The sequence below is a fragment of the Saimiri boliviensis genome, chromosome 2, assembly GCF_048565385.1.
Source record: "Saimiri boliviensis isolate mSaiBol1 chromosome 2, mSaiBol1.pri, whole genome shotgun sequence".
Taxonomy (NCBI): Eukaryota; Metazoa; Chordata; class Mammalia; order Primates; family Cebidae; genus Saimiri; species Saimiri boliviensis.
Genome location: NC_133450.1, coordinates 91,146,649 through 91,170,777, shown reverse-complemented (window position 1 = coordinate 91,170,777; position 24,129 = coordinate 91,146,649). Strand labels below are relative to the sequence as shown.

The 24,129-nt window shown below is 38.5% G+C and overlaps 1 protein-coding gene across 1 annotated transcript in view; it reads right to left on the bottom strand.

Annotated features, from left to right (window-relative positions):
• ARMH4 (armadillo like helical domain containing 4) overlaps window positions 1-24,129 on the bottom strand; it is a 143,211-nt gene that overhangs the window by 106,800 nt on the left and 12,282 nt on the right. The window contains exons 2-4 of the mRNA XM_003930486.4: window positions 21,358-22,779; window positions 16,107-16,355; window positions 14,526-14,735 (exon numbers count right to left, since the gene is read on the bottom strand). Of these exons, the coding sequence (XP_003930535.1) occupies window positions 14,526-14,735; window positions 16,107-16,355; window positions 21,358-22,744 (1,846 nt within the window). The 5' untranslated portion in view covers window positions 22,745-22,779. The remainder of the gene's footprint in view (window positions 1-14,525; window positions 14,736-16,106; window positions 16,356-21,357; window positions 22,780-24,129) is intronic.

Here is a 24,129-nt window from a genome sequence, read left to right as displayed (position 1 = left end):
CTTTCACTGCAAGCTCCAACCATATTGCTGCATGTGACAATCATCCATTCATATTTAGCACCATGTAGTTTTCCATTGTATTAACATAGCACAACTTATTTGTCTATTCCACTGGTGATGGTTAGAATTTAGATCATTTCAAGTTTTTTGCTTCTTCAAATAATCAATGTTGCTGTTAATACTCCTGTACATCTTTTGGGGTGCTTGCGTTTGCATTGTTGATGGTTTATTTATCTTGTGTGATACATTTTGAGTTTCCTAAGTCCATGGATTCATGTCTTGCCAGAGTTTTTGAAAATTTTTCAGCCATTACTACAAATCTTATGTCTCTATTGTCTTCATATCTCTTCCATTCTATTTTCTCCTGCCAAAAATCTGATTCGAAAAATGAGACGTTCTCATTCTACCCTCCATAAAGCTTAGCTTTCTTTTATGTTGTCTTATTTTGTCTCTTTGTGCTACACTCTCTATAATGTCTTCAAATTGATCTTCCAGTTTATTAATTCTCTTTTGGAATATTTAACCTGTCATTGAGGCTTTTTTCCCCCAACAATTATATTTATATGTCTAAATGTTCTATTCGGTTCTTTCTAAAACTCTGCTGGGTCATTTTTGATAGTGTTTTATTACTTGCTCATTTTTGTGATTTTTTAATTTCCTTAAACCTTTTATAAATGGTCATTTTATATCTACATCTGAATAGTTTTCGTATCTAAGGTCCTAGGTAAAGAGTAAGTCAGTCTTGCTTGGCTTTGTCTTTTCTGCTGATGCTCAGTCACGGTGGTTCATTTCCTTGTTAATTGGTTGATATTTCATTACAAGACATTTATTTTATTGCTCACTTTGCTTGATTCTAATCTGTGGGAAACCTGTGGGACTGTATTGGACATGATATTTTCTGGAGAGAATTTATATTTGCTTCTGTGGGAAGTCAGGATGTGATACAAACCTGGAACTACTTTATTTTATTCCCCTTACAAAGACACAGGCTTAATGTGGAAATTTCAATCCAGGTTCCTCATCTTCCTACTGGCCCAAGTGTAGACTCCTAGTACAAGAATGATATTATTATTTGCCCTAGAGTAGCCTTACCTCTCAAGTTTGCTTATTCTTTGCAATTAATTCCTTGGGTTTCGCCCATATTTGGAATACACCAAGCTAGAAAGTACAATCCTTGCAGATTTTTCTGACAACTGGTAATCCCATTAATTTATTAGGGCATATGTTTTACCCAAGATCTAGTCATTTTGCCATTGACCCATTAGTTTTCTGTCAGAATCTGAAATCCAAATAATGTACTTTTCAAAAGCCTCCATATTCAAAATCATCCATATTATCTACATTGTTAAGTTGGTCCAATGAACTGAGTAAGAGCTTCTATTGGCTTTTCAAACTCCATTTTTAAATTCTCCAATTTCAAATACTTAGAATCTGCAATCTGGATGCATTTTAAAATTAGATAAAATCTCAAATATTATTAAATACTACCAAATAAAGAATCAAAAATAAAGCTGCACGGCTACAACCATCTGATCTTCAATAAAATCAGCAATAACAAGCAATGAAGAAATGACTCCCTATTCAATAAATGACACTGGGATAACTGGCTAGCCAAATGCAGAAGATTAAAACCAGTCTTCTAACTTTCACCATATACAAAAATTAACTCAAGATGGATTAAAGACGTAAATGTAAGACATAAAAAATCCTAGAAGAAACTCTAGAAAATACTATTCTGGACATTTGCCTTGACAATGAATTTATGACTAAGTCCCCAAAAGCATTTGCAACAGAAGTAAAAATTGATGAATGGAACGTAATTAAACTTAAGAGCTTCTGCAGAGCAAAAGAAACTATCAAGGGGGTAAACAGACAGCCAACAGAAGTGGAGAAAATATTACAAACTATCCATTCAACCAAGGTTTTTTTTTTTTTTTTTTTTTTTTGAGACGGAGTTTCGCTCTTGTTACCCAGGCTGGAGTGCAATGGTGTGATCTCGGCTCACCGCAACCTCCGCCTCCTGGGTTCAGGCAATTCTCCTGCCTCAGCCTCCTGAGTAGCTGGGATTACAGGCATGCACCACCATGCCCAGCTAATTTTTTGTATTTTTAGTAGAGATGGGGTTTCACCATGTTGACCAGGATGGTCTCGATCTCTTGACCTCGTGATCCACCTGCCTCGGCCTCCCAAAGTACTGGGATTACAGGCTTGAGCCACCGCGCCCGGCCCTCAACCAAGGTTTAATAGCCAGAATCTATGAGAAATTGAAACAATTCAACAAGCAAAAAACAAACAACCCTATTAAAAATGGGCAAAGGACATGAACAAACACTTCTCAAAAGAAGACTTATGAAAAAATGCTTAACATCCCTAATCATTGTTCAACATCACTAATCATTAGATAAATGCAAATCAAACCTGCGCATGTACCCCCAAACCTAAAATAAAAGTTGAAAGAAAGAGACATTACCTTATGCATGTCTGTTAATTTATTCAGTTCTCTCCTTGTTAAATGCCTTATCGCCATGACTTTTAAAACCTCCATTATTAATCTATACAAATTTATTGAAACCTTTTTACTAAATTTCAAATTTTCCATTCACTATATGATAGTAAATATAATCATTTAAAATGTCCTCCACTGTAGCCTTAACAATACTTAAAAGGTACATTCATGAGAAAATAAAAGGTTTGAGACAAGATAGTCCACTTCAAACACCACTGTCAAAATGTTTTAGATTCAATTTCCATTTCAGGCAGCTGTTTAAATATTTTCTTGACTGGGTACAGGGGCTCACACTTGTAATTCCAACACTTTGGAAGCCAAGGCAGGCAGACTGCTTAAGCCCAGGAGTTTGAGATGAGGCTGGGCAACATGGTAAAGTCCTATCTCTACAAAAAAATACAAATATTGGTTGGGTGGGGTGCTGGACATCTGTAGTCCCAGTTAATCAGGAGGCTGAAGTGGGAAGATGGTCTGAGCCTCAGAGGCTGAGGCTACAGTGAGCTATTATTGTGCCACTCTGCTTCAGCCTAAGCAACCGAGTGAGACCCTGTTTCAAAAACAAACAAATAAATAATTTTCTTATTTCATTTAATATTATTTGCTTTAAATGTGAAGATTCTGCTCTTGATAATGGCATTACCTATATCTGGTTAACAACCTGAAGATGCCAGTCTACATAAGTACCTTCACATTTACTGCTCACTATAATTCCTTTTCAGCCATGAGCCCATAAAATTGGTATGTTATCCATTATCTTCTATAAATCCTGCCCCAAAGTTATGCTGGTAGAGCCCGATAGCAATAATTACAAGTTCTAGATTTCAACACTTGCTCCTTTATTTTAGAGACAGGGTCTCGCTCTGTCACCCAGGCTGGAGTGCAGTAGCACAACTATAGCTCACTTAGTCTTCAACTCCTGGCCTCAAGAGACCCTCCCACCTCAACTTCTTGAGTAGCTGGGTTACAGGCTAAAGCCACCATGCCTGGCTTAACATCTGCTCATTAAATAACTCACTTTTGATTCAGATGACAGCTTCATATATTTCCCTCTAGAAAACGAGACTACCGCAATCCTATTCTATTTCTCAGGTATGCTGTAAAGAGAAACATAAAGCCATATTTATATTATATCTATAAATTCTGAGTCATCTGGAATAATACCTTTCTCTTCAGCAATTTAGTCATCTTAAAGGATGACTTGCTTTAAGCAAACATATATAAAATTTGTATATAAAAATCCACATATACTCAAAAAATAAATTACAGGTTGGTTAGGCTAATTATTGACTATGCAAAAATATGTGTGAAAGTAGATTTCCCCTACAAAATGTAAAACATGACTCAACCTATCTAAAATGAGGCTTATGTAATAATTTGTGGCATTTTATCATACTTGCATGCATTTAGCTCCTTGAAGGCAGAGATTTTACATTAAACCATCTTTGTGCCCTACTTCCCAGGATCAAGCATTGTGCCTCACACAAAATAAGCACTCAGTATATATTGATTGAATAGAAATAAACTGAACAACACCTTATCTTCCTCTCCAAAATAAATATTTAAATGCCTTTATAGAACTCCAATCCAATTTTTATTAAATTATGTTATGGATATGTTTCAAATGAGTGTAACTTTTGTTTTTAAGAGACTGGGTCTCACCCTGTCACCCAAGCTGGAATGCAGTGGGGTGATCACAGTTCACTTCAGCCTCGAACTCCTGGGCTCAAACAATCCTCCTGCCTCAGCCTCCCAAACAGCTGGGACTATAGGTACATGCCAACACACTCAGCTAATTAATATATACCTATACACACACACACACACACACACAGAGAGAGAGAGAGAGAGAGAGAGAGACTGACTTTCTATGTTGCCTAGACTAGTCTCAAACTCCCGGCCTCAAGCAATCCTCCTACCTCGGCCTCCCAAAGTGCTGGGAGAGAGCCAGTTTCCATTCACTTATTCTACTCATCAGTGTGGGCTGGGTGGTCCAGGAGGCTTCATAGAGGAGAACAAGTTTGAGAATAAGTTTGAGCTGAATTGTTTCTGTTTCTTTCCTGGACTCTTAACTTCATAGCCCCCTATTTATGGAGCAGAGAAGCTCTGAGTATTATGTACTGTAGAATGTGACAGAATGATCCTTTTATCATATGGGTGTATTTCTTGTGTGGTGAGAATAGTGCTATACTGCCTGGAAATGAATCACACCTTTAACTAGGATAAGATTTTCTCTGACGGCTGGCACATACATGGTATTAATCATGACAGTTGTTGCATTGTTACTTGCCTAGGAATTAAACACATGTCCTTCAACCTATAAAGAGGACAGACAATATGTATGCAGGGGGTAAGGACTCACTACTACTTGGTGGTGAGCCCTAGGAGTAATTTATATCTTGGTCTTGCCTCTTTTATGGGGGGGAAGGGAAGGGGAGTAAAAAATGAGAAGTTTACCCTTTACACAGGGGAAAAAAAAAAAAAAAAAAAAAAAAGCCAAGCACTGAGATACCAGAAAACCTGGCAAAGTGCCTGAAATATTATTCTAGTGCTTTAGGGACAGAATATAAAACACCTTGTCAGACAGAACACTCAAAGAGAAATCTGTACCTGGCAAACCTAATTCATTTTCTGTTTCTTTCACTTTCTGGGTTTATTTGCTTTGTGTTCCCTTAGGTTTAAGCTGAGTCTTTTAAAAATTTCTGCTAATTTCAATTGAAACAAGTGAAAGGATGTACATCTCTTCCTCAGCCAGAGTTTTAACAGGAAACAGGATTCCTCAGAGACCAAGTGAACCAGACACCTTGAAAAAAATCCAGAGGGAGCTGCGCAAGGCCTCTGCCCACCTGGAGAATCACCTTTTCCTGCTAAGATGTTGCCGATTCTTTATGCTGTTTTAACAGAAGAAGAAATTTCTGTAGACTGTTGTGTCTGGAGATAAGCAATGTAGAAGGAGGCAGAACGGCTGGAGAAGAAAAGGCCCTAGTAAATGAGGGAAAAATCCACGTAAATCTTTCAGGACTAATTTAATGCTCCCAAGTGTGATAATTTTTAAATCTTGTAAGGCCATTTAAATTGATGTATTACATTTTTCTTCTAATCTTTTCCCTTAGGGATATACATTCATTTAAAGATTAAGAGGTAGTCTGGCCAGGCGTGGTGGCTCACGCCTGTAATCCCAACACTTTGGGAGGCCGAGGTGGGTGGATCATGAGGTCACGAGATCGAGACCATCCTGGTCAACATGGTGAAACCCCATCTCTACTAAATATACAAAAAATTAGCTGGGCATGGTGGTGCGTGCCTGTAATACCGGCTACTCAGGAGGCTGAGGCAGGAGAATTGCCTGAACCCAGGAGGCGGAGGTTGTGGTGAGCCAAGACCGCACCATTGCACTCCAGCCTGGGTAACAAGAGTGAAACTCCGCCTCAAAAAAAAAAAAAAAGAGGTAGTCTGATGGCAAAACAACTTCATGGTTATGAATATACCTTGATAAAGTGCAGTTGACACCATCCATACATTATTCTATATATTTTTAAGGTTTGTAATTGTTTGTACTCCAATTCAATAAAATTCTCATGTTCACACCAAAGAATACTTATATATGTCTATCCTCATATTGAAAAATCATGCCTTTGAAAATGCCTTGATTTTCTGCAAACATCTAAAGTATCTTTGAAATCTCTACCACCCACATATTATTCCAAGCTACATGTTTGCCTCAGCATCTGCACAAAAGCCACCAATGTGGAAAGCCCTGCTTGGATCACTGCTCACAGGGATTCTCAACCCCAGAGTCTGTGCCCAGATTAACCATTCAGAACAAATCATTTTGCCTGGGATCAGAACATCACCCTCAAGAGAGACATGGTATCTCTTTCTATACAAATACCTAGCTTACTGTAAACTACATATTTATTAGCCTGAGGCTGAGTATCTGATTGCTTCTTCTTCATGGAAAAGCAGCTGCTCCAGTTGTTAAAAGCTATTCTTAAGAAATAATTCATCTAACCAGTGAGCTGTGACTTGGTTGATTGCATGTCTATAAAATAATTTATTGCTAGTGTGGTGTATAAGGCATCTATTCACCACTCTAGAATGTTTCCATATTGTTGGGTTTCTCCCCACTCATTTTTCTAAATTGTCCATAAAATTATAAATATACAGTCATACATCACTTAACAATGGGAATACATTCTGAAAAATGTGTCGTTAGGCAATTTTGTCATCATGCAAACATCACAGAGTGTACATACACAAATCTATATGGTGTAGCCTACTACACACTCAGGCTATACAGTATAGTCAGGCTATACAGTATAGTCTGTTGCTCCTAGGCTACAAACCTGTATAGCAAGTTACTGTATTGAACATTGTAGGTGACTGTAACACAATGGTAAGCATTTGTGTATGTAAAAATTAGAAAAGGTACAGTAAAAGTAGCCTATTATAATCTTACAGGACCACTGTCATATATGAAGCATGTTGCTAACTAAAACTTTATTATATGGCATACTACTGTACATATATACACAAATCTATAACACAAATGCTCCCCCACAACCCCCCCAACACACACACACACACACACACACACACACACACACACGACACACAGGCATATACACCAATTCAGTGTTTTTCTAGGATGGAACTAAAGTCTCTCCTGACTCTTAGAGTCCATTTTCTGTAACTTTTTTTGTGATCCTTTCTGCCTTCTGTTGATAAACAGAGTCAAACTCTGTAAAATATTTGAAGAGATATATTCTGAACCAAACAGGAGTGAACATGGCCCAGGACACAGGCCGTAGGAGGTCCTAAGGACATGCGCCCAAGGTTATCGGGAAGACCTGGGATGGATAGAAAGGAATTTTCAGATTAAGGTAAAGACTGTAGAGACCAAAGTTCTTTTGAAGTCTTATACTGGCTGCCCTTAGAGACAATAGATGTCAAATAGTTCCTACTCAGATCTTAGTTAATCTCTTAGGATTGGGAGGGTCTGGAAGAAAAAGATCTAGCTATGTTAATGAAGATTCTTTACAGAAGCACATTGTCTCCCACAAAGGACAGCTTTGCAGGGCCATTTCAAGATATGTCAAAGAAGTATGTTTTGGGGTAAAATATTTTTATTTTCTTCCTTATATCATAATGTTATGCCAGAGTCACGTTGGAAAGTAAGTCACGATACATAGGGTTAAATTTAAAAAACCATCTGATGAGAATTTATCATTTGTAGGGCATGACTCCAGATCCCTTAGGAATTCAGGCAAGATTTAAAAATCAGAGTTGAGCCCTCACTTCTGTGTTGCATTTCTGTTTTGTATGTATCTATGCTCCTGTTCTACTAGCACTTCTGCTCCCTTAAGAGCAAGACCCACCCCCAATTATTCTTGGTATCGTCTGAATAGCCAAATGAATATTTGTTCACTGCACACATAAATGAAAGAATAAATAAAACCACTAAATATGTACAAAGGTAAATCCTTTCATCATCATGAGCCATTCTGTAAAATTTTTTGAGTGTCTAAGGTAAGCTTACTAAGCAGTGCTGGACTGGCAAAAAAAGGTACACACACACACACACGCACACACACAGACACACACAAAACAGACGAGGGGAACTAACTCTTCAAGGTTTACTTAATTGCAATTATACCAATAAATGAATTCCTCGTGGCAGGAAAGCATACCAGAAAAACTAGAGTAAATGTCAGTTATCTTTCTTCAACAGCAGAATTTGTGAACACAGCCTTATGGCAATACCTCACAATATTGATTTTAAATATTTTCGAAGTACCATGGGCTATGTGAGCATTATTAGCAAACGTGATGACCATTCTGAGTGCTAAGTAATGCATGTACTACCCCACCGAGCATGCAGGTACTTAGGAATAGAGCTCTGTCATAAATGTCAAAGAAAGCACGATGATTTCAGGACAAGACAACAAAATAACTTACTACAAGAGGCAACTGATATCTGAAATCACCAGCAATTCTGTATTTCATAATCTGTCATGTAAGGCACTTAAAATGACACAAAAATGAAAACAAGAAAAGAAAACCTCATGCTTCCCTAACGTATTTGGCAATAAGTATTAGATGTTTCATGTGTTCATGTTAACAGTTGTAAAATTATTATTATTATTATTTAATTCCCATTCAACAGAACAGGCATCTGGGGAAAGAAGACTCAGCATTTAGTTCATCATTAAAATCAAATGAAGGGCATATTCCATGGAATACTCTTTTCCACATCATCCCCACTGCATATCAGATAAGTGGCTCTGTCACTGAAGCAAAATTAAATCAAAATCCAAAGCATTTCCCAGAACAAAATTCAATACTAGTACTCATTCTTAACACAGAGTGAACATTCATAATCTCAAACTACAGAATCACAAGGAGCAGGAGACAGTCCAAGCCTATCACATTCTTCTTGATCTTTAATGTGACTTCCACACAGCAGCAACCAAAGGAAAATCACTCAAACTTGGATTTATAAACATGGCCTCCTGAAGGGATTTTGAATACTCTTTCTCATATATCTATTCTAGCTGCCTTCTAAGTTGAGAATTGAGAATTTTCTTATGAGAATTGAGAAATAATAAGAAAATAGTCTGAAAATGAGTAATTACTAGGAGGGCAAAACAATTGATTTTGTGAATTAAAGTGCCGGTAAAAAGCAGACACTTCCGGCCAGGCGCGGTGGCTCACGCCTGTAATCCCAGCACTTTGGGAGGCCGAGGCGGGTGAATCGCAAGGTCAAGAAATCGAGACCATCCTGGTCAACATGGTGAAACCCCGTCTCTACTAAAAAACACAAAAAATTAGCTAGGCATGGTGGCGAGTGCCTGTAATCCCAGCTACTCAGGAGGCTGAGGCAGGAGAATTGCCTGAACCCAGGAGGCGGAGGTTGCAGTGAGCCGAGATCGCGCCATTGCACTCCAGCCTGGGTAACAAGAGTGAAACTCCGTCTGAAAAAAAAAAAAAAAAAAAAAAAAAGGCAGACACTTCTCTAAAAGTTACATGAGCTCTTAAGTATCCTCAGCGGAGCTTTAAAGAAAAATTTTTTTTAAACTTCTCCTTAATGCTATTTAAACAATGTATTTCCCAATTTGCTTCTGATTGACAATACAAGAAAGAGACAAAGATAGTGACTTCAGTATGAAGCCACCATGCTGCCAAGAATATCATTCAATCACATGAATGAAGGCACACTTTTTAGAAATGACTTTCTCCTGAAATTCGCATTATCAGTAAAGAAGACCCTAGAAAGGGACAGAACTAGTGACCCCAAATAAGGAAAGATATAACATCTCTATCTCTTCAGCAGAGGAAATTAAGAGACACTGTAAATAAATACTGGAAGTGTTATCTGAGGACTGCAAAAAACAACCATGACACTGAATACGCATATACACACACAGGCACACATGTGCACACAGAAAGTCAGGAAAATGGATGTCTCTAAAAGAGATTAAACAATGAATGACAAAATAATAACAGCTTTCTGCCCCATGTATGCTGTCTGGCTGGCGAAAAAATGTCAAAAACACAATAATTTAAAAACGAAATATAAAGACAGACAAAACAGTCTTAGAAAAGCAAGGAAAAACTGTCAGAAAAAAAAAATCTGTAGTTAAAAAATATAATTGGTCTTGTATTTTTAAAAACTAAGTTATTTAAAAAAAGTTAAACATAGCTTCTCCATTGGATATTAAGAATTAAAAATCTCTATGTTAAACATAATTCTCCAGCAAGTCAATTACTATGAGTTTGTTTCATAAGGCCTGTAATAAGTGGGACTTTTGAGACAAATGAGGAAATAGGGATTTGATATGGTTTGGCTGTGTGTGTCCCCACCCAAATTTCATCTTGAATTGTAGCTCCCATAATCCCCACATGTCATGAGAGGGACCCAATGGGAGATAACTGAATTGTGGGGACAGGTCTTTCCCATGCTGTTCTCGTGATAGTGAATAACTCTCAAGAGATCTGATGGTTTTATAAAGGGCAGTTCCCTTACACAAGCTCTCCTGCCTGCTGTCATGTCAGACGTGATTTGCTCCTCCTTTGCCTTCCGCCATGATTGTCAGGCCTCCCCAACCATGTGGAATCTCTTTCCCTTTATTAAACCTCTTTCCTTTATAAATTACCCAGTCTCAGGTATGTCTTTATTAGCAGCATGAGAACAGACTAATACAGGCTTGAGATGATAACATGGGATTATACTCAACATGTATGCCCACAGAAAATATTAAATAAGATCAATCAGATCAAGAATTCAAGTTCTCCAGATGAGGGACACTGCCAAAGCAACAACCTTTCATTCTACAGAATTATTGTTACCACTTTGGAGCGCAGATTAATTTCCACCTTCCATGGGGGTGTACAAAAAGAATAAAATAATAGTTAGATTTCTTTAGAGTAAGTAGATATCTTCAGATAGATTGATTTCTATCTTCTCTTTCTATTTTCTACATAAAGTGAGACTTCTTTAAGTAGGTAAGAAATATTAGTATTAAAATATTTTAGCCAGGTGTGGTGGCTCACGCCTGTAATCCAAGCGCTTTGGAGGCCAAGGCGGGTGGATCACCTGAGGTCGGGAGTTCAAGACCAGCCTGACCAACATGGTGAAACCCTGTCTTAAAAAAGAAAAAAAAAAAAAAAAAAAAAAAAAAAAAAAATATATATATATATATATATATATATATATATATATATATTTTAAGAGTTAACCAAATACATTTCAAGTATGTTTTCAAAAGTAATCAGAAATTTTAAGTTGGCATTTTGGAGCAGGAAGGACATGAATATTCAACAAGCGAAGAAAATCAACCTATACAGGGATTAAATGCAAAAATTAATTTATACAGTTACAAATGTGTATAAAATTTATCATTATCCTATTTGAATAAAAAGTTAGAATATTTTTGTTATGTTTGTATTTCAAAAATGCTGACTACAACTCTGGTAGAGTTATGCCTTAAGTGAGTATAATGTATTCATTAATATTCTGAGAATATTTATTCCCTAAAAAAAAAAAAAAAGGCATACATAGAAGTCACATGTATCAGGCAAGGTGAAAAATAAACCACTGTCCCTTCAAATATCAAACTGCATTTTTGCTGACAAGATAAAAAACGCTGAAATATGCACAAGGTGGCATGTATTTAGCAAGGCAGGCTTTTAGAAAACACACCAAAACTTCCCTCACTCTACCAATTCACATCACTCAGATGGCTCGTCTGTCTTCACGGCCAGCTGACAAACTCTTCAGAAGCAGACCTTCTTTTACATGTTGAATTGTGTCCCCCAAAATTGTATGTTTAACTCCTGACCGGTAGTACCAGTGAATGAAACTATATTTGGAAATAGGGTCTCAGCATATATAATTAAGATGAGGTCATTAGGATGGGCCGTAATCCAATCACTGGTGTTCTTATAAAACAAGGGAAATTTGAGCACAGAGACACAGAGGGCTATGTAAATAGATTGGAGTCATGCTGCCTCAAGCCAAGGAAACCTTGGAGTTCCTCTCCTAGAGGCTTTAGAGAGACCAGAGCCTTGCCTATACCTTAACTTCCAGCTTGCAGGCTTCAGACTGCATGAGAATAAATTTCTGTTGTTTCAAGCCACCTCGTTTGTGGTACTTAGTTACAACAGCCCTTGAAACCCCGTACCCACTCTCAGTCATCATGTTATACAGAGGTGAGGAGCAGGGAAGAAGACAGGGTGCAAGTAGACATCGTTTTTAGACTGATTTGGGCTGCTAGTTATCTCTTAAAGGATAAACAGAGTCATGGATTCAGAAATTTCCATAAAGGTTCGCTCCTTCTTTGGTGTCTGTCCCTTTCCATATCCCATTGAGAAAAGTACCTCATTTCTCAATTTCTCAGCAGAGAAATGCTCCTGCCCCCTAGCGAAAAGGAAGATATTAAAATGGCATATAAATGCATCACAGAGACTAAAACAAGAAAGCCTGATAACCTGACATAAGTAATACAGTGTTCTAGATAAGAAAAAAATTCTCTGCCTCTAGGCATAAACCTATGGTAGAATTAAAATGTCTCACCCAGTCAAGGCTTCAAACTGCACTTATATTCCTGGGTAAGATGGGAAAACCTGCATTGAAAATGAAGGCCTCCAATACATCCAGGAGTCTAGTAGGTTCATTTGTTTAAATCAGGGTAGTCAATTCAGTTTTCGGAGGACGAGATGCACCAGCATAAAACTAACAATAGAACTATTGGCGTAGATTAATTAAGCATAAGTTGTACTCCTTGGCATTTAGGAGTAAAAATGTGCTTATTCAAAATCTTAAGCCCAACAATGTAGCAAAAAGAATACCTTTTGACCAGAAATCTTTCTTTGTAACCCATGACAAGGATCATAATTTAGATCAAAAACAAAAAAAAAAAAAAACAAAAAAAAAAATTATCAAAAAATAGCTAAAATTGAATTGTGTAGAAGAAAAGAACTAAAACTCCAGGACACCTTAGGTGTGTCAGGAAAATTCTAACATATTTCAATACAACTGCCATCATCTCCTAAATTTAGAAAATTACTGCAGTTTCACAAGTATGGATTATTCACAAATTTTTTTTTTTTCTGATTTAATGAACCCTGCTGGGTAAAGCTGTCAAGTCTAACTCAGGTTAATTTAGGGAAACCTGCTTTTTCCAGATGGTATCAAGGAGAGTAGACAGTTAATATAAGACACTAAACTCAAAGTCATTCGATATTTATCTTCATGTGGTGTGCAAGAGCTGTTAGCCTCCAAGCCCACTTCGAACTATTTCTTAAACCAGCCTTCTACTGTGGAATTCTCCACACTGCTCCTGAAATGTCATGTTTCTCTGTCAGCAGCCAACCAGTGTTACCCAGAAAGTCTGCAATAGAGTCAGCAGCAAACCTAGTTCAATCGCCTTCCCTGCTGTAGACAAAACAAAATAATAGTATATAATGGCACATCCTATGTCTTTTACTGCGTCAAGCACATACCTAATTGAGTGCCTAAAAGCTTTTCAGTGTAGATTAGTTGAAGAAATTCTGCCCTATAAATCCCTGGACGTTTTGTACCTCCAGCCAGGAACCGTTCATCGGCCAAAATGCTGATTAATTAAGTGACTATGGGTCATATTTCCAGTCTTCTTACTTGTTGATAGGCAGCCATGCCCCAAGTTTCTTTTACATGCGCAAAGCCAATGTCTTGGGAAATACTGTTTGGAGACTGCCTATCTCCAAATAGTGGCACAGACTAAACCAGAGATGTTTCTATGGGAGAATTAACAACATTAACGGCATTCACAACCAGAGCAATGCTATTAAAATATAATCCTCATTAAAACTTGTAACCAAGAAAATCTGGTGGGGAAACATTCAACGTCTTCATTTTAACCTAGTATTCTCAATCCAGCTTGAATACTGAAATCATCTAAGGCAGTCTTTTAAAATGCTGATACCTGATTCCACCCTCCACCATCTTAATCTGAATCAGTGGGAGAGCAATTCTGGCACTGGATGTTTCAAACGCTCTCCAAGGTAATTCCAATGGTCAGCTATAGCTGAGAACCACAGATACACAGCAGAGTCAGCAAACTTGTTCTAAAAAGGGCCGTATCATAAATATTTCAGTCTTTGTGGGCCACTGAGCCTCTGTCACAGCTTCTTAATTCTGCTGTTATGGCACAAAAGTAGCCACATATTTATGTAAATGAATTAGTTTGGCTGTGTTTCAATATAGCTTTATCTCTGAACACTGAAATTTGAATTTTTATAACTTTTCTATGTCACCAAATATTCTTCTTTTGACTTCTTTTCAATCATTTCAAAATGTAAAAACTAAGCTTACAGGCAATTCAAAAACAAACGGCAGGCCAGATTTGGCACAGCTGTAGTTTACCGACCTCTGATCTATACTGCAGATTGAATATACTTCTACTTCATTCTTTCTCAAAACCATGTGCTCAGTGACTCACTCAACCAGTCCTTGAAAAGATCCCCTTCAAAACATGGATACCTTCAGATTCAAGCTGGTCCAGGCCGTATGAGGCAGCTGTATTAACTCGAGTAACAGATGGAACAACGGTTCTTATCTCAGAGGACGTCTCAGAAGGAGGAAGTGCAGGGGAAATGCTGGGGTCCCCCACCATTACTCCAGGGGGTGTCACTGGAGATCCCAGAACCGGTGTGAACTCCTCGTTTGGCCCTGTGACTGTGTCCACTTGTTCTGCCAAACACAACAGATAGGACTTGAGCCACAAGATAATCATTGAGGCAAATGTAAGCATGTACTTCCTTTTTTTTTTTTTTTGAGACAGGGTTTTGTTCTAGTTGCCCAGGCTGGAGCGCAATGGCGCAATCTCGGCTCACCACAACCTCCGCCTCCCGGGTTCAAGCAATTCTCCTGCCTCGGCCTCCAGTGTAGCTGGGATTATAGGCATGTGACACCATGCCTAGCTAATTTTATATTTTTAGTAGAGACAGGGTTTCTCCATGTTAGTCAAACTGCTCTCAAACTCCCGACCTCAGGTGATCCACCCACCTTGGCCTCCCAAATTGCTGGGATTACAGGCATGAGCCACCACACCCAGTCTGTGCTTTCACTTTTTAGGCAAGAAATGATTAAGCCAATATCGTATAATACAGTAAGTTTGGCCCTTGAGTCAGCTCTCCTTTCCCAAATTGCATTAATCCAACTCCCCAAAGCAAAGACTTTCAGGACAATGTATGATCTCCCAGGAAAATGTATTATCTCAAATCAGAACCTTGTTGTTAAATTTTAATATCCCATTTACTCTATTGACAATATTACGGATGTTGCAAGATTTTATATAATGTATTGTCAAAGGTAAAGTATTTTTTAATATATACTAAAATATATTTCAAAGAGTACTTTTGAAAGACCAAGTGTCTTTCTCAAAATCAAATCATAGAGTAAGAGCCTAGATCTGGGTCTGCAATGTGCTCAATTTAAAAGCAGCCAAAGATAGCCGCAGGAATTCCCAAGTCCAGAGACTACAGAACAGTAGTAGCTTTCACACAGATTGAAAACTTCACTGCCTTTAAGAGATCAGAGCATTTGAGGGCCTCCTATGTAGAAAACACTTTGTAGGCATTATTTTAAATTCTTAAAATAACCTATAAAACAGATAGGCATTATTTAGAAGTGAACAAACCAAAGCTTACAGACATTAAGAAACTTGGCTGGAGGCCACAATACTACTGAAAGCTAAAGTTGTAATTCAAGTTCAGGTCCATGCTGCCTTCACCTCATCCCCCCTGGCTCCTAGCAGAAGAGTTACCAAACAGCAAGAGCCTTCTCAGAGAATCTGGGCTTTGAGGATCCAGAGGTGAGCCACCAGGAGACCTTACTTACAAACTAAATGCTTCTTCTTTTAAGGCTATGCCACACCTCTTCAAACAAGACAGAATTCACACACCTTTCCACGTAAGGGGGTGTGTGTGTGTGTGTGTGTGTGTGTGTGTGTGTGTGTGTGTGTGTTGGTAGCAATGCCATCTGCCTCATTCATTCTGTTTCTTGTCCACTTACAGAAGAGATCCACCCCCAAAACAGAGTCTAATTTCCTCCCTTACAGACCTTCCACAGTGGGAGTAACTTCAAAAAACCAAGGAACGACTGTAGTTGAAATTGTAGTGGCCAGAGGCTCCCATCTTCTTGATAGCTGAGTAATGCCAGGAACATCAGGCACAGGAGAGAGGTCCTCCTTTTCTTCCTCGGTCTTGCCACTGTCTCTGATAAGCTCGAGGGTAGCGACCTGCTCTTGTGTCACCACGGATAAGGCATCTGGCTCTTGAACAGCTGTTGTCATTTCTTGAGTGATGATGTCTTAAAGGGGGGAAAAACATTTTAAAATAGACCAAATTCCTATTTTTTAAAAATATCACAATATGCTTAATAAATTGGGGGGCAGGGAGCAGATGCTATTTCAGGAACTGGGAAAACAAAGAGAGAACTCAGAAATAAAATGACAGCAAATAAATGTTTTCTCTGTCAGTGCTTTCAGTAGTTGTGAATCAATCTGCAACAGGGATAAAGAAGTTCATGTAAAAAACTCAAATGAAATCTAAAACAAAGTAGGAAGATCAATGACTGAGCTCCCTGACAGGCATATGTTTGAATGTCAACATAATCAGTTTGTTAAGAAACTAAGTTATACAGAACTAAGTTACACTCAAAACTTCTCAGAAACATTTGTATACAATACATAATTCACATTTGCATTTCTGAAAGGTCAAGAGAAGCTAGCATTTTAAAATAAAGAAGCAATGATTACAATAACTAATGTTTACTGAGTTTCTAGGATGTGCCATAAACACCATGCTGAGTGCATGGATACAGTATCTCATGCATCCTCCTATATGTACTATGGAAAAACAGGTACTAATACCATTCCATGGAAGCTGTACCACAGAGGTCAAGAATGCAGGCTCTAGAGCCAACCTGTCTTACTTAGTCACTTTCTAGCTGTGTGATCATAAACCAATTATTTTACATATGTTAGCCTTGAGTTTCCTTGGCTATAAAATGGAGATAATAATAGTATCTCTCTCATAGAGTTGCTACAAAGATTAAATTCAATAACACAGGTAAAACACCTAGTATTTGGCAAGTATTCAATAAATACCAGCTATTATTAATCCACTTTACAGAACTTAGGTTTAGAAAAGCTGAGGAGCCCACCTTTGGTCACATAGCCAGCACTCTTAACCACTGTGCTAACTATGATCAATGAACAACTTGGAGATGCCTCTGTAGAAGATGTGCATTTGCTTTTAGGTCAGAAAAGGAAATGGATAGAACTGCAGGGTATGACATTATCTGTCATACATCCACTTCCTTCGCAACATTATAATTCCCTCAAATACAGTATTAAAGACTATTTATAATTATACTCTGATTTCTCTTCAGATGTTTTGCCTTCTACAGACTACTTATAATTCAAGATTTGCCCTGTTCTTATGCTAGAAATTTCAAACGCTGTACTGAAAAACTACTAAAAACATAATTCCTAGAAGACCTTATTGTGTCTCTTTTTAAATATTAGTTCTAGATACGAAGTATTTAGCAAGATCAGTAAGTTATACAATGAAAAATAACATTCTAGAGATAGCTTAAAAAACATTTCTCTTAAGTTTTTATTAATGACATTATGGCATATCCTATTATTTTTAAAAATGTTGCCTTGAAAACAATGTATTTGCTTTAAAATAATGTGTATTTGTTTTTCACTATAAGCAGTTCCTTTTCTTGGTACTCAGTTTACACTATTTTTCCTTTTGAATTGAAGAGATTTTTACATTTGATGGATTGATATACCTGGTTATAGGACAAATAATGTGAGTTAGGGTAAGGTTCTTATACGAGTTTCATATTTGCACTCTATACCATTGTTTGAGTTTTTTCTCTTTTTTCCTTTCTCCAATATTATTGTAAATCCCTTGAGAGCCAGGATTTATTGTCCTTCTGTACCTCTAGCACATAGGGCAATGCTGTTTGCCACAGGAAGACAATAACAGATAGTTCTACCATTTTTTTTAATTGCATTTTAGGTTTTGGGGTACATGTGATGAACATGCAAGATTGTTGCATAGGACCAAAACGCCAAAAGCAATGGCAACAAAAGCCAAAATAGACAAATGGGACCTAATCAAACTCCACAGCTTCTGCATGGCAAAAGAAACAGTCAGTAGAGTGAATCGGCAACCAACAGAATGGGAAAAAATTTTTGAAGCCTACCCATCTGACAAGGGGCTGATATCCAGAATTTACAAAGAACTAAAGCAGATCTACAAGAAAAAAACAAACAAGCCCATTCAAAAATGGGCAAAGGATATGAACAGATACTTTACAAAAGTTCTACCATTTTAAGCAGTGGGTGTTCTCTACCTTGCCTTCATGTTTGAAGGCAATAATGAACACTTTTGAGAACACATATGCAAAAATAAATATGCAGGCTCTGTCTGTAGTTTTATGAAATAGCAAGAAATGTCAAAATGCATAGCATCTTGAATAAATAACTGCTGTTAGAGAAAGAAAAGTGAGAACTAGAAATAGTAATAAAAAATATTTAAATAACCTTTACATTTTCCCAACATCCCTCTTTCTTCCTAGTTCATGTAGGAGAAAAAATAATTATAGATTATTTTTAAAACCTGACCTTCAGTTGAAGCAGCTAACTGACTCAAAGGACTGGCTATAATCTCAACATATTCATCTGTTGCTAATATCCAAACACAACAAGACATCATTGCGTATTCTGAAGAAGATAATGTCCTACGTGGTCTCTGGACTCTAAATAATGAGCATTTGAGTTGTTTACTTCAGAAAAATACTTACGATCACCTGAAAATGAGTAGTGAAACATTTTGGCTATTCTATAACAACTGCTGTCAATAACTGAAATCTTTCCCATTCCTTTTAATTCTATGAGACAAAAAACGTAAATCAAAAGGAATAATCTGACTGTTCTTCTTGGTACTCCTGGTACAAAGAACATTTAGAAGTCATTTGAGGCCTGGCGCGGTGGCTCAAGCCTGTAATCCCAGCACTTTGGGAGGCCGAGGCGGGTGGATCACGAGGTCAAGAGATCGAGACCATCCTGGTCAACATGGTGAAACCCCGTCTCTACCAAAAATACAAAAAAGTAGCTGGGCATGGTGGCACATGCCTGTAATCTGAACTACTCAGGAGGCTGAGGCAGGAGAATTGCCTGAACCCAGGAGGCGGAGGTTGCGGTGAGCCGAGATCGCACCATTGCACTCCAGCCTGGGTAACAAGAGCGAAACTTCGCCTCAAAAAAAAAAAAAAAAAAAGTCATTTGATTGATTTAGATAAGCTGGGCAATCACATTGGATAACTCCAGTCTGAATGGTTCTCTATCTTCATGTGTTAATCCAACGAACAGATATTTATTGAGTACCTACTATGTGCCAGGAATAGTGCTATGTACTAGGAATAAAAAGAAGTGGACTGTTAAGCGATTAGTTTGCTGAGGCAATTAGGACTAAGAACCATATTCAAAAACTAAAATAATCAGGAAATTACCAATTTCATTTTACTTCTTAGGCTGTATTAGTAGAAGCTAATACAAGTCCAGTACCTAAGAATCATGGGCTTAATTGTATAATGAACAATCTGGGGCTATACAACTTAATGCCCCAAAACTAAAAGTTTTATGAAGAACTGAAGTAAACTTGTTGCTCAGTCATAGCTAAGGTTTTCATGGCCATGTGAACCCAACTCCATTTAAAAACTAACTTACAAGACAACTTACGGAAGCTTCTATGAAAACTTAACAGCAAACTAGGTCTTTCAGTCTTTAAATAAAAATGAATTAGACACGTAAAATTCAATTTTTGTCATTTATCAAGTGATCTTTCATCATTTAATTCAATCTCAATAACACCTTATAAAACATATTACTGATTCGATATTTTCCATTAATTGGGCTACTTGGCTGAAGCAATATGTTGTACATGTTCGAAGACAATTTGAAACGAGCATGTATACATTACACTAAGCTTTTCCTTCCCAATGTTGCCTGTCCAACTGCCCATAATAAAAGAAAATCATTATCCATCAACAACAAATAGAAGGCTTTCCAGCTTATAATATTCACAAATGTTAAGCTTAAAAGAAAGTAGAAAATGCAGAACCAAGCAAGCAGATGATTTATCTCTCCTGCACCCCCCCTACACCCCACTTGTTTTGAAATGTTTTCTTTTCGGGAAAACAAAATTAGAAAATCAAATTCATATGGTTAATACTATGAGACAACTATAGTACTTACCTAAAGTTTTTTTTTGTAAGAAATATAAGGGACGTTAGCATATTTTACAACTATGTGTATATAAGTATCCAACATTGTTTATTACAGTTTAAACATATAGCCAATTCTTTCACATTTTCTTGTATATTTATATACTTTCATAGGAAAATGTTTAAAAAATATTAGTCTAAAATAAAAATAATCGCCTAGGGGGTTCTTAACCTCAGAGCTATTAGCATGTTGGCTAGAATAATTCTTTGTTGTTGGGGACTGTCCTATGTATTCTATATTTAGCAATATCCCTGGCCTCTACCCACTAGGTGCTAGTAGCACCCCTCAGTTCTAACAACTAAAAATGTCTCCAAACATTGCTAAATGTCCCCTGGGGAGAGGGGAAAGCAAAAGAAAACTGTCCCCAGTTGAAGACCACTAGTCTATAGGCAGGGTTTATATTTGGGTGTAATGTTGTTTTGTTTTTTTGTTTTGTTTTTGAGAGGGAGTTTTTTTTCTTGTTGTGCCCAGGCTAGAGTGCAGTCACACAATCAGCTCACTGCAACCTGTGTCTCTCAGAGTCAAGCAATTCTCCTGCCTCCGCTTCTCAAGTAGCTGGGATTAGAGGCATGCACCACCACACCTGGCTAATTTTGTATTTTTAGTAGAGATAGGATTTCACCATATTGGCCAGGCTGACCTCAAACTCCTGATCTCAAGTGATCTGCCTGCCTGAGCCTCCCAAAGTGCTGAGATTACAGGAATTGGGTATAATCTTTACATAAAATAGATAATGTATTTGTATACTTATTTATTTTTTTAATTTCACCTTTTTATTCTTTCTTTAGAGAATAGATCTCACTATATCACCCAGGCTAGTCTCAAACTCCTGGGCTCAAGCAATCCTCCCACCTCAGCCTCCCAAAATGCTGGGATTGCAGGCATGAGCCACCAGACCTGGCCTGCTTTTCATTAAAATGTCAACCTATTTCTAAATTGCAATTTAAAAAAACAAATTGAAAGGTTCCAAATTGAATCAAAGCCTGTTTTTCTTTTCCTTTCTTTTACCTTTCATTGTATTTCCCAACAGTTTGTCTGCCTCCAACTCATATTCTGAGACAGAAACAGTGGCCTCTGAGAAAAACAGAGCATCGTTTTCCTTGGTAGATTCCGTGAAGTCTCCTGTACTTTGGAGCAAGTTCACAACGGAAACTTTCGTGTCTTCCATCAGACTTGTGGGGGTAAAGGAACTCTGATCAGTGAAGGCAGGTGATCTCTCATTCCCATGCACTATTAGCAGGGCTGTCTCTGTGTGTGTTTCCCCTTCAGGAAGCCCCAGAGCCACTTCCGTAGCCTCTGTCCAAGACTGACGCCCTTCCACACCCTCATGGCTTACTTGTGCTGTCTCAGATGTCTCCATTCTCACCTGAGTCTCTGCATTGTCTCTAAGTTTGGGGGTCCTTGACTGGCTTACACTCTCTAATTTGGTGTCATCCCACTCGCCACTTAAGGCAGAGGTAGCTGGAACAGCTGTGCTGGCACTCACTGTGACTTCTGGGGCTCCCAGCAGACTGTCAGTTTCTGGCTGAACACTCAAGTTGTACTCCGAAGTTGTGAGTGGTTGCTCAGTGGCAGTAGCCTGGGTGTTATCACCTGTCATTTGCAAAGGCTTCTCCTTATCAGGTGGGATGTTTCCAGGCTCAGTGCCTGCTGTAGACTCAGCATCAGGAAAAGAAGTTGTCCTATGGTCTGTGTCTGCTTCAAATTTCTCAGTCCTCAGATTGGTGGTTAGCATTTCCTTAGTATTCACATCGGATGAAGGTGAATGTCCCATACCAACTCCTTCCTGACTTTCAGTTGTAAATGATTGATTATCCATATACTGCAGAAAACCTTTTGCGGCTTCTGTGGTCTCTTCTATAATGGGCTGAAAGTTAGTGCTTGTAAGGAGTTCCTGCTTTTCACCAATAGTCAGAGAAGCAGTTGCAGTGATAGCAATGGTTAACATGGACTTGGAAAGTCCACTTACAGGAGATATTTTCTCTGGCTGGCTGGAACCAAATCCTTCTTCATCTGCTGGGACAGCTGACTCAGTAGCAGTGGAAACACCAGGGCGTTCAGTTTGCATGAGCCCAGCTCGTCCAGGCTGTGTTTCATTGTTAATTGAGAATGCTTTACTTAATGATGTTGCCGATGGTCCTGCTGACACCATCATTGGATCTTCAGAGACCGCCAGTTGGAGAGTCTGCTTTGAGGTCACGGAGCTATTTTCTAGGTCATCGGTGTTCATCTTATCGGACTGCCCTGTTTCTGCATGAACATATGTTATCTCTCTCCTTTCTATTTTGGGGAAGGCCAGACATTGTGTGGCAATGTTGAAAAGTAGAAGGCTACAGAAAGCCAGACAAATGTGCAATACAATTGGTCCATTCATAATGGAAGAGAAATAGCACATACACTGGCAGAGTTGACAAGTCCAGTAATTGAGTCCTGCAGAAAAATAAAGCACATCAAACTGTCACATAAATACATTTTGTAAATATCTTTAACTTACATCTTAAGTAAAATAATCTCCTTCACTTTACAAGACACAGAGATGGTAGGTAGGAGAGGGGCTGTTCTATTTCTTTGTACCTTTGAGACAGGGTTAACCCAGTTCATTTTTCCCTGCTGAATTTTGCTGATTTAACTTGAAGTTCCCTAGAAAAAGGTACACATAATTCAAGTATTAAGTTCATTGTTTCTTAAATACCTACATGAAATAAATTACCCTTGAAATCACATTTGCAATATTCTCTCCAAATTCCTCTATTAATCATATAGTCAAATGACTGTAGAAATAGCAACATGTGGAAGAAGTAAAAAGTCTTACACATTCATTCAAATAACTTTTTTTTTTTTTTTTTTTGAGACGGAGTTTCACTCTTGTTACCCAGGCTGAAGTGCAATGGCGCGATCTCGGCTCACCGCAACCTCCGCCTCCTGGGTTCAGGCAATTCTCCTGCCTCAGCCTCCTGAGTAGCTGGGATTACAGGCACGCGCCACCATGCCCAGCTAATTTTTTGTATTTTTAGTAGAGACGGGGTTTCACCATGTTGACCAGGATGGTCTCGATCTCTTGACCTCGTGATCCACCCGCCTCGGCCTCCCAAAGTGCTGGGATTACAGGCTTGAGCCACCGCGCCCGGCCTCATTCAAATAACTTTTTAAGTGTTGCCATGGTCTGAATTTTGTAGCTCCCAGAAATCATATGTTGAAACCTAATCAGCAACATGGTGGTATTAGGAAGTGAGGCCTTTGGGAAGTGATAACTTCATGAGGGCAGAATCATCATGAATGGGATTTGCGCCCTTATGAAAGAGACCCCAGGGAGGCTCACACCTGTAATCCCAGCACTTTGAGGGGCCGAGACGGGTGGACCACCTGAGGTCAAGAGTTTGAGACCAGCCTGGCCAACATGGTTAAACTCTGTCTTTACTAAAATACAAAAATTAGATGGGAGTAGTGGCAGGCGCCTGTAATCCCAGCTACTCAAGAAGCTGAGATGAGAGAATCACTTGAACCCAGGAGGCAGAGGTTGCAGTGAGCCAAGATCGCACCATTGCACTCCAGCCTGGGCAACAAGATCGAAACTCTGTCTCAAAAAAAAAAACCCCAGGCCAAGGCCAGCAGACCACTTGAGGTCAGGAGTTCAAGATCAGCTTGGCCAACATGGTGAAACCCCAGATATCTAATAAAAATATAAAAATTAGCCAGGCGTGGTGGCACAAGCCTGTAATCCCAGCTGCTCGAGAGGCTGAGGCAGGAGAATCACCTAAATCTGGGAGGCAGAGGTTGCAG